Source organism: Hippoglossus stenolepis, chromosome 24, assembly GCF_022539355.2.
Source record: "Hippoglossus stenolepis isolate QCI-W04-F060 chromosome 24, HSTE1.2, whole genome shotgun sequence".
NCBI lineage: Eukaryota > Metazoa > Chordata > Actinopteri > Pleuronectiformes > Pleuronectidae > Hippoglossus > Hippoglossus stenolepis.
Window position 1 is genome coordinate 7,810,792 of NC_061506.1, and position 18,406 is coordinate 7,829,197.

At 43.0% G+C, this 18,406-nt stretch overlaps 3 protein-coding genes across 3 annotated transcripts; 1 reads left to right on the forward strand and 2 right to left on the reverse strand.

Annotated features, from left to right (window-relative positions):
• Positions 1-514: 514 nt before the first annotated feature.
• On the reverse strand, positions 515-11,258 carry map3k2 (mitogen-activated protein kinase kinase kinase 2). Its single transcript, XM_035150130.2, has 17 exons — positions 10,877-11,258; positions 8,996-9,068; positions 8,508-8,626; positions 8,196-8,236; positions 7,998-8,097; positions 7,796-7,909; positions 6,965-7,061; positions 6,634-6,764; positions 6,430-6,509; positions 6,100-6,164; positions 5,901-5,993; positions 5,576-5,815; positions 5,321-5,469; positions 5,040-5,171; positions 4,803-4,932; positions 4,525-4,702; positions 515-4,242 (listed from the first exon to the last, which is right to left on the reverse strand). Exons 2-17 carry the CDS (start codon positions 9,048-9,050, stop codon positions 4,023-4,025), a joined length of 1,944 nt encoding a protein of 647 aa, XP_035006021.1. The 5' UTR covers positions 9,051-9,068; positions 10,877-11,258; the 3' UTR covers positions 515-4,022.
• A 944-nt stretch (positions 11,259-12,202) lies between these two features.
• sumo1 (small ubiquitin like modifier 1) lies at positions 12,203-16,465 on the forward strand. Its single transcript, XM_035150133.2, has 5 exons — positions 12,203-12,353; positions 12,750-12,824; positions 13,686-13,763; positions 13,887-13,958; positions 14,374-16,465. Exons 1-5 carry the CDS (start codon positions 12,342-12,344, stop codon positions 14,440-14,442), a joined length of 306 nt encoding a protein of 101 aa, XP_035006024.1. The 5' UTR covers positions 12,203-12,341; the 3' UTR covers positions 14,443-16,465.
• Positions 16,466-17,342: 877 nt separating this feature from the next.
• Positions 17,343-18,186, reverse strand: LOC118103323 (claudin-34-like). Its single transcript, XM_047339216.1, has 2 exons — positions 17,481-18,186; positions 17,343-17,430 (listed from the first exon to the last, which is right to left on the reverse strand). Exons 1-2 carry the CDS (start codon positions 18,038-18,040, stop codon positions 17,343-17,345), a joined length of 648 nt encoding a protein of 215 aa, XP_047195172.1. The 5' UTR covers positions 18,041-18,186.
• Between the last annotated feature and the right edge of the window lie 220 nt (positions 18,187-18,406).

Sequence of the window (18,406 nt, forward strand, 5' to 3'; positions counted from 1 at the left end):
TTAGTTTGGATTTATTTTATAGTGTAACAGCTTTATGTTACAATTAGAAAAATCTTACACATTGCATTGTAAAAATAGCTTAAAGGTTCGGTGTGTAAGATTTAGGTGAAAGGGATCTATTAGTAGAAATTGAATATAAAATAATCCTGGTAATGTTTTCACTTGTGTGATCACCTAAATCGTACAAATTGTTGTTTTCGCTACCCTAGAATGGGCCCTTTGTATTTAAATACTTTATATACTCTCTATGGAGGCCGCCACATTTTTATACGTGGGTTTTCTCCTAGTTCTGATCTTATCGTCTATTTAAATCATTTAGTTCTTATTTGATCTTGTTCTTACACTTGCAGCTTGTAACTGTGTTTTAAAAGGTGCTATATAAATAAAGATATTATTATTACTAACATTATATTCAGGATATCAGACCTTGTCTTTGAGAATTCTGAAAACACACTTCAAACAGAGGCCCAGGCAGGCTGGGCTTTCACGGAGTAAAAATGCAACCAGCCAGATGTGAAATAAATATTTTTTTTTATTGTTTTCATCATCATAATTGTTATAATTATGAACACAGAGCTGTGGCAATACTCCAGAATTTTGCCAAAATACAGCAACCATTTAACGGCACCGCTGCGTCTCTCAGGACCCAACCATGCATAAAATCTCCCATTTAAAAAAAAGGTAAAATAAAAAATATATATTAAAAAATTATGCGTACCACTGATATACAGATCTGATATAAACAGGCGTATTGGTCACAAACCAATTAGAATTATAAACATGGCTTCTTTTACAATACACAGAGACCAAACATGTGGGATATAAGTGTACTTTTCTTAAAAAAAAAAGAAAAAAAAAAGGGTACATTTTATTTTACACCTTTGTACATTATTTTTTATTTCATTTTCAATATTATTTCAATGATCTCACCCCCCTACAGTTAGAATGCTCGAGGCATTTCGGGCGCAGTGTCCAATGAGCACAAATTGCAGTAAATGCACGTTAACAAACTCACGCTCGCACACACAAATCGCGCACACACAAATCGCACTCATACATACACACACACACACACAGAGGAGTGGCAGCAGTGGCTTTAGACACTAAAGAGAGAACTACAGGTTTATCTTGGTGTTTGCAGGTGACAAATACTGATACCAAAGAGTTAATTCACTGTGGTGAACGAGGCCATCTGACGGTAAGAGGAGACATTACATTCATGTACAAGTCATCGCAAACGGAACCATTGACACGCAGACACACACGCTCACACTCGCACTCGTGTAAAAATTAAAAAAATAGTCTTTAAAATGTGCAAAAGAAAAAAAGGTCGCTGAACCGAGCTGCACGAGCAACAGCCGATGAGGAATCGTGTAAAAGCATCAGTGAATAATCGATAAGTGCATAATGGTAGTGCGTCTCCAGGTTTACCAGTGCTGGCGGCAATTAAAAATCTCCCCCTGTACCTGACAGTTTTAACTGTACGTTGCCTCAAACTCGGGCGGATTCGCAAATCTTGGAAACATGAGTTTTTCTTTTTTCTGGGGCTTTATTTTGGTACCGTTTTTGAAAATGCATATGAGTGAAAGAGGCGTCTGTTTCAGTTTCTTGGGCATGAAAAAAAAAATCAATCGGCTGGTCATAGACGCACAACTGTAGCAGAAAATGTACCACAAACCAACAAAAAGAGTATAAGCGTCTTCAGGGGAAAATCATTGAGTGTTTGCCTTCAAGACTTGATGAGCAAACACAAGCAAAAGCACCTGGTTCCTATCTGCCTTTAAAAAGGTGTTATCAGTAAAAATATGGCTCCTTAGTTATTACTAGTGGACACTGCAGGAAAACACAACATCTGCAAATGCACAGGGCCACGCTGACTCTTGTGGAAATGGACAGGAATGTCAGAATGCTTCGTGTTCTTAGGTCTCCAAAGATTTTGGAGAAATAAGCAGGTTGCAGAGTGCAAGCTGGGAGGTTAAGGAAGCTTGTCATGTTGCCAGCTTCAATTTTTTTACAGGAATAAAGGAAGTCAATGATAAATCCTCTTAAACTGAGTCTTTAGGTTGCAGACAGAGCTGCCTGCAAGTTACTGGTTGTAGAAAACGGATTTAATCCCGGGGACACCGTGTGGACAGTGACTTTACAGTTTACTGGTGCATAGTTGTGTCCTTCACAACTCAGCCCGAGAGGAAACTGAGCAGGACGCACGTTGAACGGAGTGTTTGCGGTTTGGCTACAGTGAAGAGTCAACTTTGACACGTTTGATTCGGCGACAACATAAGAGCGCGTCGCTGACTGTTTCGCACAGGAAACGCTGCGAGTGGGAATCTCTTCTATGGGAGTGCATGTTTAAGGCCCAAAAATGTAAAATACAAAACACAACACAATGACGATGCTCTGATATGGCACAGGGATGCCTTGGCTGCAGAGTGTTAAAAGGTACCGATTGCAGCAGTGGAGCGTGAAGAGACATTTTAACTGTGAATGTACCGGTTGGTGAAATGTCAAGCAGCTTGTAAGACAGCGAGAAATGTCCGCGCTTCACGTCGTACACTTAATTTCTCTTGAGAGATAAAAACCGGCAACAGCGAGACAGCGTCATGCAGCCAGACCCTCTGGCTAATCAACTGCGAGCTTCTTGCCTTGTAAAACTACATCAACACTCTTCAAATGCTCCTCGTGTTGCAGTACTAAGCAAGTGGTCTGTCGGAGCACGACCACAGATATCCCACAATAAGTACCGCTTGACTCGTGTCCATTTCAAAACTACATTTTCTCCCCCAAAAGGTCACACTTTTGGGGTTAGTTGCTTCCTTTTTTCGCAGATATGCTAGAGATGAAACTGGAAATCATTTTTAATTAATCCGACTCTTACCTTCTCGGATGATTGACTACTTGATAAGCCTAACACACTTTCCTAGAGCCCAGATTTACTTAAATAAATGTCTAGGTTGTCCAAAATTCTAATTCTGCCCTGAGTTCAACCAATGAATTCTTTGAGAAGCAGAGGAGAAAACATTTGAGGAGAATAATCTGGATACTGTTCCTGTCTTTTAACAACTGAAGCAGAAGTACCGATCCTTGTCTGAGCACAAGTTGGTTTGGGAATTTGGTTAGTTGGCAAAATAAATCCCCACTTATTACCAGGAATCTGTGACAGAAAAGGCAAAAACGGATATTACGGCTGAACTGAGATCAGCTAGATTTGTGCTAACCGTGCGAAGGCAGTTTATCCAAGGGGGCAAAAAAAACAAAAAACACAGAACTATAGCGCCTAAAAACAAATGAGATTATCCAAAATCTCCAAAAGACTCATTCCTACACTGCGTTTAAAAACAGAAAAGGCACACGGCAAAGAACGAAGACGGGGGAAAGGGTCGAGGGAAGGTAGTTTGCAGACAATAAAGCAGAGACAAAACATTTCATCTGAGAGCGCGGACCAGACCGGAAAGTGAGTGGAAACCGTTAAGGGGAGTGTTCTCCGCAATCGGGGGGGGTTTTGTTTCGTCTATAGCAGCGGGCCCAGGTCAACACCATCGCTCCGGGTTTTGGCAGGAGACTACATTCTGGGGTCAGGTCAGCAACATGGGGCAGCAGAGCCTCTCGAGAGTCAGGCGCCGCCTCCTGTAGGTCCACAACACTGACACTATCCCACTCCAAAAGAGAGTTACCGTAAAAACATAAAAAAGAAGACATTTTTTTTCAAATATTTGTTTTTCATCTCTTCAGGAGGAAGTGCTCAAAGCCTCCACTTTTGACAAATTAAGGTGCAACTTGCAGAGAAAAATAAAATAAAAATTCATGTCCTCAATGGCAGTCTCATACAAACAGAGACAGGAGGATCAGGTAGGTACCACCCTCCGCCTGCGCACCCCACCTTCTTCCAGCCGGTTCTTCCTGGTCCAATGTGGTTTCAGCTTGGAGATGGAGGGAATGGGGTCAGAGGTAGGGACACCCCATCAGGTAAGGCCGTATCTGGCAGTTCGGCAGGTGGGCGGGGGATTAAAGGTTCAGGGGTTGGGTTAATGTACAAAGATGTGCCTCAATAGCTCATCAGCAGACGGGCGCTGCTTGGTCTCTACAAAGATCCGTTTGAGAAACTCCCGGCAGTGGTCCGACACGTGGGCGGGGAGAACTGGGTTTGTCGGCTGGGTGGCAATCTTAAAGATGGCGGCCATGGCCTCAAACTCTGCCCACGGGGGTCGTTGGGTCAGCATCTCCACGACGGTGCAGCCAACACTCCTGAGGGCAAAATAAGTGTTCAAATCAAGACGCAGTTCGAGATTTTCTTTTCTTAATGGGGTGAAAGGTATCTTATTTTGAGTATAACAACATATTACAGCTGGGAAAAAGTGGATTTCTTATGCAAATGTTATATTTGGCAAGGCAGTTCTGAATTTGGGTTCTGAAATCGTTTCACACAGCAAAACGCTACTATATTCATCATGGCTATTGCAAATTGTTGAGAACGGTTTTGGATAAACCTGGAAATGCATTTAAGCATCAATGTGTGTGTGGTCTCACCAGATGTCAGCCTTCCTGCCGTAGCCCTCTCCACTGATCACTTCCGGGCTCATCCAGTAGGGGGTGCCTGTCACTGACTTGATGCCTGTTCCTGACAGACAGATAGTCTGTAGCCGCCGGCTGGCACCGAAGTCTCCCAGCTTCACGTTACCCACAGAGTCACGAAGGATATTTGCTCCTGAACAAAGAGAAGTCAAACATATCAGCCTGCTTTTGTAGCTGTGGCCAGAACAACACCTCTGCCTTTAAAACCCCTCAAATAAAATAGTCCACCTCACCTTTGATGTCCCTGTGGACGATCATGTTGCTGTGCAGGTAAGAAACGCCTTCCAGGATCTGCCGGGTGTAGCGGCGTGTCACATTTTCCGTCAGTGCTCCGTACGACTTCAACTGGTCCTTAATGGAGCCCTGACAACCGCAGAAATGAAAAATGTAAGCCAGTAAATATCGTGCTTTTCTTGTTTGTGCCATTTTCTTTTAGCGTTAGCAAAGTAAATGTGTAACTGAGCACTCACGCCAGGCATGTACTCCATGAAAATGGAGAGCGTTCGCTCCATCGTGTCTCGCAGACAGCCGTAGTACTGGACAATCCGCTCATGGCACAAGTTCTTCAGAAGCTGGATTTCACACTCCAGCGCGCTCACCTCCTATAGGAGGGAGGGAAAAAACACAATCATCTCTTCATGCCATGCTGTCGTTATTCCCCAACTACAATACCATATAAACGTATAGGGTGTTATATTATGGATACAGTGTAAATTGAACCAATAATCAACACGCGTTTCTGGATTCTTACCTTGCTGGTCTCCGGACTCTCCGGGTCAAACTGGACTTGTTTGACTGCCAATTCCCGTCCGGTATCCGCATCATAACAGAGGAAAACCCGTCCGAAGGCACCCTGACCAAGAAGCTTTCCCAGCCTCCAGTTGGTTGGAGCACGTGGGGCTGAGGGCAAATATCAGATATGCTTAAATCACATCAAAAAAAGAAATAGACGAGATCCCTTGTGCACCTCTTTGCTTTGGCAGATGAAAACAGCGTGGGGACTCACAGCGGCTGGGTGGACTGATGTCCATGACGGAGAGGGTGGGAGCGGTCGTCAGATTGGGGTTGGACTCAATGTCGCTGCCCCTCCGTGGCCTTCTGGTGGGTCCCGGGACCTCTTCCAGGTCGGGTGTGAAGACGCTGCTGCCGCTGCTGGTGCTGGGCGACTGCTCGGTTGGACTAAAGCTGACAGGCGAGCGGAAGCCGTGAACCTGTGTTCGCCGAGCCCGGGGGAAGGTCTTCCTCCCTGCCAAGCAGAGGAAGGGGTTATGAATGTTCTCTAAATAATTAAGAATCAATATCTTTTAGGGTCAAAGAGAAAACTTGCCCACCATCACTGTAGTCTTGCAGGCCAAAGGGAATGCCATATCGCCGAGGATATGTTCCCCCTTTCCCCACCTTCTCAAACACTGGGATGTCGTACTCTGCAGACAAAGAAGAGGGTGGCGATGAGGAGAAGTGACATCCAACCTACAACAACAGTCGCACTATTCTTGACTGTTCTGCAAACACACCCATGCACACATGTACCTGGATAGTCCTGGTGGTTGTCTGGGTAGCTCTGCGCTCTGGGCATCCTGGACTTTGGGTAGTCGCTGCATGAAGACACAACGACACACAAAACTCGAACCTTTAATTATTTACAGTGTGAAATTACAAACATTTTAACGTGAGTGTGATTTACTTGAGTGCATTTCAGGGCTTTATTATGCGGGAAGATATAGGTCGTGAGTATCTCCAGATATTTAATATTAAAAGACTCTGATCCTTAATTATTAAAGAGGATTCATAAACAACAGTAGTCCTGGTATCTGATTCCTTAAGTGCATTGTTCTATAATTAAAACACCGAGTTCCTGACCTGTCCAGTGGGCTGTCTAAAGAGGGACAACTCCCAGAGGCCGAGTTCTCTGGACTGCTCATGGACAGTGGGTCCAACATCTGGAGACAACAAAGAACAAGACACTTGCATCAGTCGGTACATCCTCTTCAGTGCACTGTACTTAAGAATCAGTTTAGCAGACCGACTGATGACCCTTAAGTTCAAATTTCTGAGTGGAGGTACCTGGTCCATGCTCTCAGGAATGAACTCTCCCTCGCTGTTGATGCTGGTGAAGGAGCCGTTTCTCGCCACCTGCTGGAGAGCGTCGGGAATGTATCCTGGAGGAGGAGAGCTGCGATCCGTCGAATGGGAGCCTGAGGTTGTTTGGGGGAGTGGGAACCATATTAATAAATATTTGTGCTGCATACTTGCATACTGCTTGTGTGAATCACACTGGTAGCAAACAGGAAAACTAAAAACCTGAATTTTTTGTTGGATATTTAGTTTTTGAATATATTTGAGTATGTTTATTGTCTCTTCCTCTCCATTTAAAAAGAATTCTGGATAGTTTCACCTATTAACGCCAGCATACTCTTCTTGTCGGCCGCCCTGATTCCTGTGTTGTCCAGCTCCTCGTGTGACGGCAAGAGGTCCATGTTAGAGGAAGAGTTCTAGAGAAACAGTGACACAAAAAAGGCTTTTAACAAAACAGAACAGGACAACAAAAACAGCTTTTTTAATCATTACGACACTGCAAGAAGAGTCAGGGGACAACTCAAATTCTTCCCATGCCGAGACATTTTCTCATAGATCTATTTAAAAATAAAGAAGAAGGGGGGAATAGTGCAAAAAAAGGTTTTAAATGACTTGCTCTATTTACTTTATTTGTACTATTCTTTGATACACAGAAAAAATAAAGCAGCTGTGACGTTGTTAAATAAATCAAATTTGAATGGCACTAGAAAAACACTTATCTCCACCAAGGCCAAACAATCCTACACACACATGTCCAGCTCTTATGAGAGAGAAATAAAAACTCTTATAATCTGCAACAACTCATAGATCTCAATAGCATAAATATTTCCTGAAATTACTTTCCTAAAAGACAGACAAAAATGCAGAAAGATGCAGTTTTCCTGAAAAATTCTGAATCTGCACAATAACTTTGACACTTTACTAAGGCTACATATAATCTAACATCATCAGCTAGCTATATTTTGTAGTGGTTGATCAGACTAAAAATGCCCTTGAAAATCATTAAATTCTGCCTTGTACGGTCACTATAGCAGAATAAAACCATTCAACCAGAAAACAAACCTTTTCTTATCACCAGTACTTCTGTGCAAGAGTAAATTGTGCCCAATAATAAAACTTGGGCTATTCCTTGGATGTGAGAGCTGCTGACCTGAGAGGACATCTGCAGCACCAGGAGGATCTTCAGGCTCTTCATGTGAACGCTGCGATCCAGCAGCTCCACGGCCTTGTCCAGGTCATCCTGAGTCGTCAGTGGAATCACCAGCTGCAAAAAGAGAGAGAAACACAAATTTGGTGTATATATCTTATACATTTCATTCAATATCAATAATTTTAAATGTGCAGCTTTGTACCTCATTATTGGTGTAGTGAAGGTCCATCATCTGACCGAAAGCCACTTTGGCTTTAGACCTCAGGTCGTCCAGCTGGACAGGGCGAGGAAACTGCAAAATCCTACGGACAAGAAAAGATCAGGAGGTCAGAGGTCGGGAGGGCACGGCTACAGATCTCCACTGCTGATTTCAGAGACTTGAGCAACATCAAAGTCTCACCTCTTCTCCCCTTTGAACTCGAACTTCACTCTGACATCGTTCTGCCACAGACAGTTCAGCAAAAGACGACGAGCGTGTCAAGAGATGAAAACAGAGCATTACACACCGCAGGGGGACAAATTAATCCTTTCACTGATATCATATCAAGTAATTATTAAAACCCATCACCGATTACAAAATAGTGTCAACGCAACTAAGATCCAGTGCACATTGGTTTCTTTACTGGTCTCTTTCATTGTATTGCTTTGCTGTTGCAACATTATACCCATTTCATATTAAGATTTTTGCCCGACATTGTGCTTCTGAGGCTACCTGGTTCTTGGGCGAGGAGGCTTTGGGTTTGCCCAGGTCCGACAGGAACATGGCAGGACGGCTAGAGCGGTGCAGTTCGGCCAAGTCCTGCATGATTGAGTTCAGCGCCTCCTGCTCATCTGAGTGACGGCAAGACGACAAACATTACTGTGAATCAACTATGTTTTGCAATGCATCAGTTGAAGTGCACAATACTTTCCACAGCTCTTTTTTTCACATTTTCAAATCCTAAAATACACTTACTATACACACTGTACACATACTTTTTATCTGTGTTTCCAGACCTGCAGTTTGAACATGTCATACCACTTGCAGAGGAGCACATCACACAAAGGTTTATTGTAATATAAAGGTGTCAAAGAGACATTGTTCAGAGAGAGAGAGAGAAAAAAAAAAAAAACATTCCTTTGGTTGTGAGTTTGACAAAAGACAAAATCCTGGCCTCCTGCCAGACAGTAACACAATCTTGAAAACACGCACACACATACCCATCATCATGGCACAGCGATTAACCCAGGAGGCCAGGAAAGAGGATTCTCCCATCAAAGGGATTCCTTTCTCCTGAAACAGCAAAAGAACAACATAAATCTTGACGTGCAGATGAGTGGGACACAAGTTAGAGCCTGAAGCTGCTGACGGACCCGTCTGTAAACAGTGAGCGGAGCCAGAAAACCTCTCGACTGCATGGGTAAGATGTGTCTGAGGGCTGAGAACCACAATAACTGAGGATATTAATGTTTGTGTAAAAGTATAAGGCATTTCTGAATTTATTTGGGAGACAATACTTCATCGTGTGGTTTGAGAATTTGTTTTGCTTAGTACTGTAAAGTGTTGCTTCTATGTTTTCTAATACTTTGTCCCAACTATTTATACAAATGACATTAGACAATTAGTTCCAGCTTTATGGGGCTAGTAAACAGAGAGTGTATTGCAAAAAAGCAACGGTGTATATAAATTGGTTATTATTATTGATGCAGTCATGCACGAGCAGCGTGATGATGTAGCTGGCCACTGCAGAACAGAACAAATTTAAAACCCATAAACTGTAGGGAAATATGATTTTTAAATATATATCACATTTCAGACATGGATCTGGAAATCAAAATCGTAATATGCTAAGTAAGGAGCAATCAAAACACCCAGATGGATGTGGGGGGAAAAGTCGGGCTGCGGGTCCCTATATTCATTATTCACTAATTTGCTGATTATCTTTATGAATGATTTGTTGATCATTTGGTTTATGAAACATGAAAAAGTGCCTGTCACTACAACTTTGGATGAATGTGGCGTCTTCAAATGACATCTTGGATTTCTTGCACATTAACAGGAAATGTTATCAGGATGAAATCTAAGAATATCGGCTATTTTTGCTTGAAATATGAAAAGAGGGAATAATCTATCGTCCAAATAGTTGCACGTTGTATTTCAATTGACCAAGTAATCCCCTTGAAACTGGAGTAAAAAGTACAATAACTTCCTCTGAGGTGAAGGGGGGCAGACAGAGTACCACACACATGGATAAAGACAATCCATTCTTATGTGATGATTAAATGATCCTTAGTTGCAGCCATTAGCATAACATTGTGTGGGATATCATAAGAATTAGGCATAAATATACCCCCCAGCATTTCTCCTGCACAATCACCACCACTAGCTGTCATTGTTAAATGTTGGTTGTTGCTGTGAGGTGGTGCAGATACCATTCAACACTACTGACAGTGCGGTGGGTCTGGATATTTAAGTCTGGACGGTCAAGATGGCCTCTGCTGATGAGGAGCTGATTGGATATTGCTGATCGATCACTGTCTGCAGCCGACGTCAAATCGGACTATTCCACCACGCTGGTGAGAGCAGGCTGCAACATCAACATTAGCTTAGCACTTTCCCTGTCGTGCGGCTAATGGTGCATCCTCTGCAAAACACCGTTTTGGGGCCGATCGCTGCAAAGTTGACACCAACAACACTGCCACTGTTATGGCCTGCTTTGGTAGATAATTAGCTTTAAATGGACTTGCTAGCGTTAGCTGAGCAGCCCCTGGAAGCTAAGATTGACTTAACAACTGTTGTTAGCGAATTCAGTCTTGCGTGTCACGATACAATGATGTCAACAGATGATTTTGCACGTTCGGAAATGACCCAAACACAGTCAGCTGCTAAGCTAGAGCTGAGAGAGGAAGCTAAGTGGCTAGTCGAGAGTTCCGTACACAGCTAGCTGTCAGGGCCAGGGAAGTTGACAAGCTAAGCTAATGCTAATTCGGAGCTCTCCCTCTGTCTCTCTCTCTCGCTCTCTCGCAGTGCACGGCCGCGCAGAAAGCGAGAATCAAACGCGGACACATGTCAAGTGTGGGCCGACCGGTGTGCGGCCTCACCTGGGCGCGATGCGGTCCGTGCTCACTCCCTCATCCACAGGGCCGGCGACGGGAGCCCCGGGCCCTGCGGTGAGAGATGGCTGCAGGAAGCAGAAGTTTGTCAGTCCGCTCACAACTTCACTCGAGTCCTGCTGGGCCGCGGCGACGAGGCCCGGCGGCTGTCAGGCCGAACCCCGGCGGATCTCTTCCGGCAGCAGCGCGGACGAGATGGCGGCGTGTCCGAAGCAACCCTCCCGGTGTCTGCGCCGCGATGAGAGGGCAAAGTTAACGCGCAGCTTCCATTTAGTTTTACTCCACACGCTGCTTTGACGGTAGCTTCGCTCGCTGTTTCCCCCACAATCGCGTCAAGTTGGCGGATGACACACAAAAGCCCACCGGAAGATTTTGATATTTTGCTGACAAAATAAAAGCAGGAAATGTCTTGTGGTCGTTTTTCCCCACCCGATGTAGAATTGGGGGGCTTTACGTTGACAGGTATCAACCGGAAATGATCCATTTCAGTTTGGAGCGCTTGACAGCCTCTTTGGAGGAGTCCAACAAAAACACAACTTCTGATGTGAATGAAATGTATTAATTTCCTGCATCACTCGTCAAATCCTGTCAGATAAACGTGTGTGATAGGTTTTTGCATGAGCTGGGCCATAACTACAACCTTTAATAATACAATGAACGCCATCTGATTTCACTAATACTGACTAAATGCTCATTTAACACGCAGACAAACTCTAAATTCAAGTATAAAGTAAAACAACATTAGCTCAATTACCTTCGCAAAGACAGGAATAAAACAGCCCTATATTTTCAATGATTGTTTAGCTATATTCAAAAAGATATAATTAATTTGAAGAAGATTTATTGTCATTCCAAAACATGATGTAAATGAGATTGAATGAAACTAAGCACGGGGCAAGCAGCAATGAAATAGATCACTAGAAGCAGCAAATGCACACTATGAAGTAAAAACAATAAAACAATAGAATCTTAAACTAGACAAAGATAATTGCCATTCTAATAAATGTGTTCATTTAAATGATTTATAATCATATTGTCATTATGGATTTATAGATCATATTTCATACACTTTGAAATAGTGATATTTCGACCATCCAATTGGATTTGATTTTAATTACCGTCTTTACAAGGACAAATTATGTAGTAATAAACCAACGCTGCATCAAACCACACTAACTGTGATGCCACTTACTAAGGTGTACACATTTGCCTGCATGCAAGATTAATTAACTGCTTCATTTAAAAAAAATAATTTGTGAGATTTAACGTTGCTGTTGCAAATACAACTTTCTTGTCAATAGAAAGTTGCGACTCTTATTCTGAAAGGAATCCTTCTTCCGGCGTCACCTCCGGTCGATGTCGCCTTCTCACAACATCGGGCTAGAGCCGCGGCTGGGAGCTAACGTGAACGCAGTTGTAACAACACACAGGGGCGAACAGAAACAGGCAAAACATGTCAGACTCGGTGAGATGAACACTTTGAACTGTATTTTACTATTCGCCGTCCTTGTGAAATGAAAGAAATAGACGTTGTCGTGATTTTTCGCGGCGGGCTGCCTCCTGTGCGGTGGTTTTCGAACGCGCTTAGCCGTTAGCTCCGTGTAGCTTCAGGGCCCACAGGGCTCAGCTGAACAGCTAGCATGGCTTTCTCTGTTCGCGTTCAAAGTTCCGTCCTCGGGAACAACAAGCCTCGCTCGCATGTGGAAACCCGAGATGTAAACGTGCCCGAGTCTCGGCGTGTCGGCACAATCCGCTAAAAAAACCAGCCCCCGTGGGTCTGTCCCGAAGCGTGCGTGTGGCGTTTTGAATGCTTCGTGCTTTATTTGTTGTTGTTTTTTTTTTGTCTTCTTTTCTTCCCAAGGAGACAAAACCATCCAGCCAAGACGGTGGGGACAAGAAGGACGGGGAGTACATCAAGTTAAAAGTGATCGGGCAGGTGGGTAACGGTGCGGGGAGGATGGATGGGACCCGTCGAGCTCAACCTAGCGATGTGTAGCATTGGACGTTAGCTGTTGATGCAGAGTCCCTCCATCCACAAATAACACTTGAGTAAAAAAAACATGTTATAATACTTTTTTTAATGAGAGAATTTGTTTCCCTTTGTCATACGTGTCATGTGTTGGCTGTTGTTACTGTTGTTATAAGGGTTATACAATGTAATTACAACATATGTATGTAGTACTACAGTAATATATGGGATAGTTGCTTACTTGTGCATTAAAAACACTAGAGGTGCATGGATAAGGAATGTCAAAGCCTCTTGAAAGTAACCAACAATAATCTGTTTGTTGTTCCATCCTCAATCAACTAAGTTTTATTTGTATAGCCCATATTCATAAATCACAATTTGTCTCATAGGGCTTAACAAGGTGCATCGCCCTTAACCCTCAACAAGAGTAAGGAAAAACTACCCAAAAAAAACATATTACCAGTGGGGAAAAAACGTAGAAACCTCAGAGAGAGCCACATGTGAGGGATCCCTCTCCCAGGACGGACAGAAGTGCTATAGATGTCGCGTGTAACTGAGATCAACTACAAAATAACAGTATTTACAACATTGATTAGAAGAAGCAATGCTTCAGACAATCATGCCATATAATTAGATACAGATCATTTTATTATGTGTTTCTATATTTAACCTTTTTCTTAACTACTTATATTTACCTAGCAGCACATTGCTTCCTTCTTTCTCACAGTACTGATATGTATTGGTAGTAAACAAAGAAAGCTTGGGCCTCGTTCCTTCATGCCGGCACTTCCGCCACTTCTAATCATTGTTTTCTCTCGCCGCCCACAGGACAGCAGTGAAATCCACTTTAAGGTGAAAATGACGACACATTTAAAAAAGCTGAAGGAGTCTTACAGCCAGAGACAGGTACGAGGGAAGAGGGAAATCAGTGCCTGTTACCGAATGATAAAAGTTAGATCTTCTGTGTCAAACGATGTCAGAAAAGCATTGGAATTATAGATCACAAACAAGTTTGTCTGTCTCTTTCAGGGCGTCCCAGCAAGCACGCTACGGTTTCTGTTTGAAGGACAGAGAATCGCAGATAACCAAACTCCAAAAGAGGTAAAACTTGTTTCTCTTGACATGAGCATCTGATTATCGTTTAGCTGAGTAAAATGGCACATATATACAGTATCGACACACAGGCAGCAGGAGTAAATCAGTGGACAATTGGTTGTTGCAATATTTGAGAATAAAACCATGATATGAACAATGAAACAATAATATAATGTCTGAATGTTTAGTTGGCTGGTATTGTCACTGATAAAAGCTGTTTTTTTTCCAAAGCTTGGACACAGTGCTAAAATTCTGTTACTGTTATGCTTTAATTTGGTGGGAAATTATTAATAAAGGGTTTTTGTCATTAGGAAAAATGAATACGTAGAAGAAGAACTTAGAAGAAGAGTGTCGTGAGAATCTAAATCATGTGTTGTTGATTCTGTTACTAAAAATGTCTCTCCTCTGCTGTTCCGGTCAGCTGGGGATGGAGGACGAGGACGTCATCGAGGTTTATCAAGAACAGACCGGTGGACTTTGGAATGATTAAACCCCCCGCATTTCTAAATCTTTTTTTTTTTTTTCTTCTTTTCTTTTCTTTTTTCTTCTGATTTTGTATTTTATTTTGTATGTATGTACGTATTTTTTGTTCAGTTTCAAACCATCTGGATCAAAACCGACTCTATCAGGGCTTCCATGCGTGACAGGAAGGTGAATGAACTGAGGTAAGCGGACGAGGAAAAGGACATCGGGTCTCTTATTCTGAAGTGCAGGGATGCTCGTGCTGTTGACCCGAGCAATAGCATTCAGTAGCATAGTATCTTGTTTGTGGTGTGTTTTTGTTTCCTTTATCGTGTCTTGTTGGGGGTGTCGGCAGAAGCAAGTAATCCTATCAAGGACCAGACTGCGTTTAAAGGAACAGTTCAGCCAAAAGTGATCTTCATATAGTTGTAAGACGAGTAGTGTTGTTGTCATATGATACTACACAGCAAGTGCACTTGTACAGCTGGGCTTTGACTTAAAGGAAAATAAAGTGGCCGTGATCACGTTTGCTCAGAATTAAAAAAAATCAGAAGACTCGAGGTCAAGTTTAAGTTATATGTTATACTGAGGATGAACAAATGTGATGGTGTTGGTTTGTTTTAATTTTTAGGTCCCAAACATGATTTCTTGAAATTATAAGAGTCTCTCTGAAAACTCGGTGATCGTGTTCCAAATATCAGACTATCGAAGCCGCTGCTGGGGGTTTGATAGTTTGAGGGAACTGAAACAAAGCCGTGGACACTGAGCAAACATCGTCACAAAAGGCAATTTCTGGATTAAGTATTCCTTTTATGGCTAGTTGTGGTTTTAAAAACATCATCTTGCATTTCATTTGTACAGAGGAATTCGAAGCACCCAGTTAGATGTTAGAAGATGCGGTTATTTGTACAAAAGGCAGTCCATTCCACACGTTTACATTCAGGGCATTTAGCAGATTGAGGGTTTGTCGACACACGTGCTCATAAACAGCTGGACTCCTCATCCTCAAATCCACAACGTTTGTTATTTGCTTTTACAGCCTCTGTCTATCATGTATGAAGAACTGCACCATGGAGAAATTGTAAAATTCTGATTATAATTGACATTTGAGAATTTTTTTTAAACGACAATTGTGCTTGACTTGTATATGTTGTGTTCAGTATTAGTGTGTTTGAATGACATGCCACATGTATCTCCAGTGTCGTCTTTTTATTTATATTGGAGGGTTCCATTCTGTGAAGATATATAGAAATATATATATATATATAAACCTGTTCTGGATATATCTTGCTCCCTGACATTCACAGTGTTTTAAACTCTGTTCTCCAGCAGTTTGTGCAAGAAGAAAATCTTGCCAATATTCACACAAGTCATCTACGAACAGTGAACTGCGGTGTCAGCGCTTGTTTTTAAAGCTTTTCTTTCTCTTTTTGGGATGAAACTCTGAAATCTGTGTACTGTATGAAGTTCCTCAAGAGGGTTAAGATCATCAGCAGCCCCCCAAAACTTATGTCAACTGAAATTAGCGAGAAGGGTGAATGGGGAAACAAAGATAGTGGCAAGATGGAGATGCTCAACTCCTGAAGGAGGAAATAACCACAAAAATGTCTTTCTTGTTTTTTTCTCAGTCTGGTTATTTCACTCTTCACAAACACTCAAAATGTCAGGTTAAAGACGCAGTGGATGACGGTTTCACTGCACCTCCGGGATTCTACAAGGAAATAATTATCCTTCCCTTGCCGTCATCTCCCGGAGGTGTGTGTGTGTGGCACAAAGAAAACCTGTCTTTTCAAAGTAAAACATTGCCTCAATTGGGTTTTCGCAGCCTAACGGACCTTTCGTACTCTTACCTTGTGCATCAGTGAGCAGCTCAGGTGAAGCAGACCCCACCCAAACCCTTCTTGAGTAAGGGTGGACTGTGATCTGAGCCATAGCACTGATCTCCGTGAGGTGAAGGGACCGTTCATCATTAGAGGAAGATTGATACAGATGGTTTGAAATTCTGGAAATGAGCTTTTTGCTTTTTTTGAATAAAATATTTAAAGAAATAACTGCAGTGTGTCGTATGTTTTATCATTATACAATATTCGGAAGTCCAGCTTTACCTCATGTTCTAAAGTGCAATTTGTGATTGGTGACTAAACAGCGACAGGTTCTAAGTCTTCTAGACACAACAAAAGCATTAAAATGTCCATTTATGGAAGATTTATATCCCTTTGTTTTGTTTTCAGAGGCCCAAAGAAAATTAAACTCACTTTACATTAAAGACAGTCATTTATTTGAGTCCAAATATGGAACAAAATCAATACAGTAAAAAAAGTTTAACTTAATAATGCAAAAAGCTTCGTAATCTGAGGAGGAAGTGAAGGACATTGACACAATAAAATCATTATTTACAGCCTAAGTTGTGATGTGCATTTGATATCGCTCACCGACTGTACTGTCGTTAATATTTAATGCATCACTGAAGCTTTAAAGCAGCTTAAACAACATATAACTGCAGCGAAAGATTAATATCGTAAGAGCATCCCTGATGAATCTTTCATGGCTGTAATATTAACACATCACGGCGTGTTTTCCTGGCCACATTAGGCCGGTATTTCAGTTGATGTTTTCCGCATCCAACCAAAGTGCTTTTGGTTTTTGTCACAGTTTGAGGCATCAAGTTAATTTGCAAGGCACGAGGTGAATCATTCAATTCAATCCTCCTGTGGGGCGTGAAAGAAGATGAGTCACTGGAATCAAAGAGCTGCAGTGTTGCTGAAACACAAACTCAGCTTATGGCGCAAGAGACACACAACTTGTCCATTGGAGACACAATGTAAACCACCTTTTAAACTGTGAATATCTCAATATGTGCTTCCTCTGTGGTCTGATCACAAGTGTTCGTGGGACTCAAACGCTGGATTGTTCCCCCCCCCCTGACTGTCAGACACAGGTTGTGCACGTGATGACCTGTCCACGTGCACTTGTTCTGTTAGAGATGGCTGGATCTCGCGCTGAGGCCTCGCTGGTATTTTGTACATACAGAAAATAATCCCAGAGACAATCATCAGGATTGTTCCCATCATCCCGACCCCTATGCCGCACCCCACATGCTGGGAATGCGGCGCCTGGGGCATTTTGAACTCAGGGGGGAACTTGATGGTCTGATTGGTCACCACTGAGGTCAGATTCCACACCAGAGGGATGAGAGACATCACAGCAGCCAACAAGCACAGAGCTCCAGTGGCGAAGAAGGATAAGCGCAATGGCGTGTCCTTCCCCATCCCAAAGTAGACGTTCCTCAGGGCGTAAACTCCGCCGGCGTTCCCACAAAGCCCCGCCAGCAGGGACAGCACCATGAGAACCTGACCCGCCTGAATCTCCGGTGGTGTGAAGGCCTCAGTCAGGCTGATGTACTTGCAGTGCATGACCTTGAATCCGGGCGACACCAGGGTGTGGCTGTTGAAGCAGGTCCTCCAGATGCCCACCCAGGCCAGACCGGAGCTGATGAACTCCCTGTCAGACACCTGCCATACCCTCCACTGGATGAGTCCGAGCGCCACGGCCGTGAGAGTCCAGCCCACGCAGCTCAGCCAGAGGGCGCCGAGCTGGGCGTGGGCCGTGTGAGCCAGGTAGACCATGGGGCCACAACAGATCCTGAGGAAGTCCTGGTCCAAGGTGTGGTGTTGTGATCACACTTTACGCCCCTTGGTCTCTCGTACTCCAGCTCGTTCAGCCTCTTCCTCTTGTTTACGCTCTTCTCCACCTCTTTTCCTGATGCTCTTTTGTCACCAGGGAAACCTGGCAAACAATCTCCGGCAGCTTCCTCTGAGAAAACAGAAACACAGACACAGATGTAACTTCTCTTCAGTGTGTCGGCACAGTCAGAAGGTGGCCGTTTTCTTATGTTTTAGTAATTTATTTATTAGTAATTTTCACTTATAAAGATTAGATTATGAACAGCTGTTTTGTATTTATGTTCTTTTGTGTATTAATACATACACACT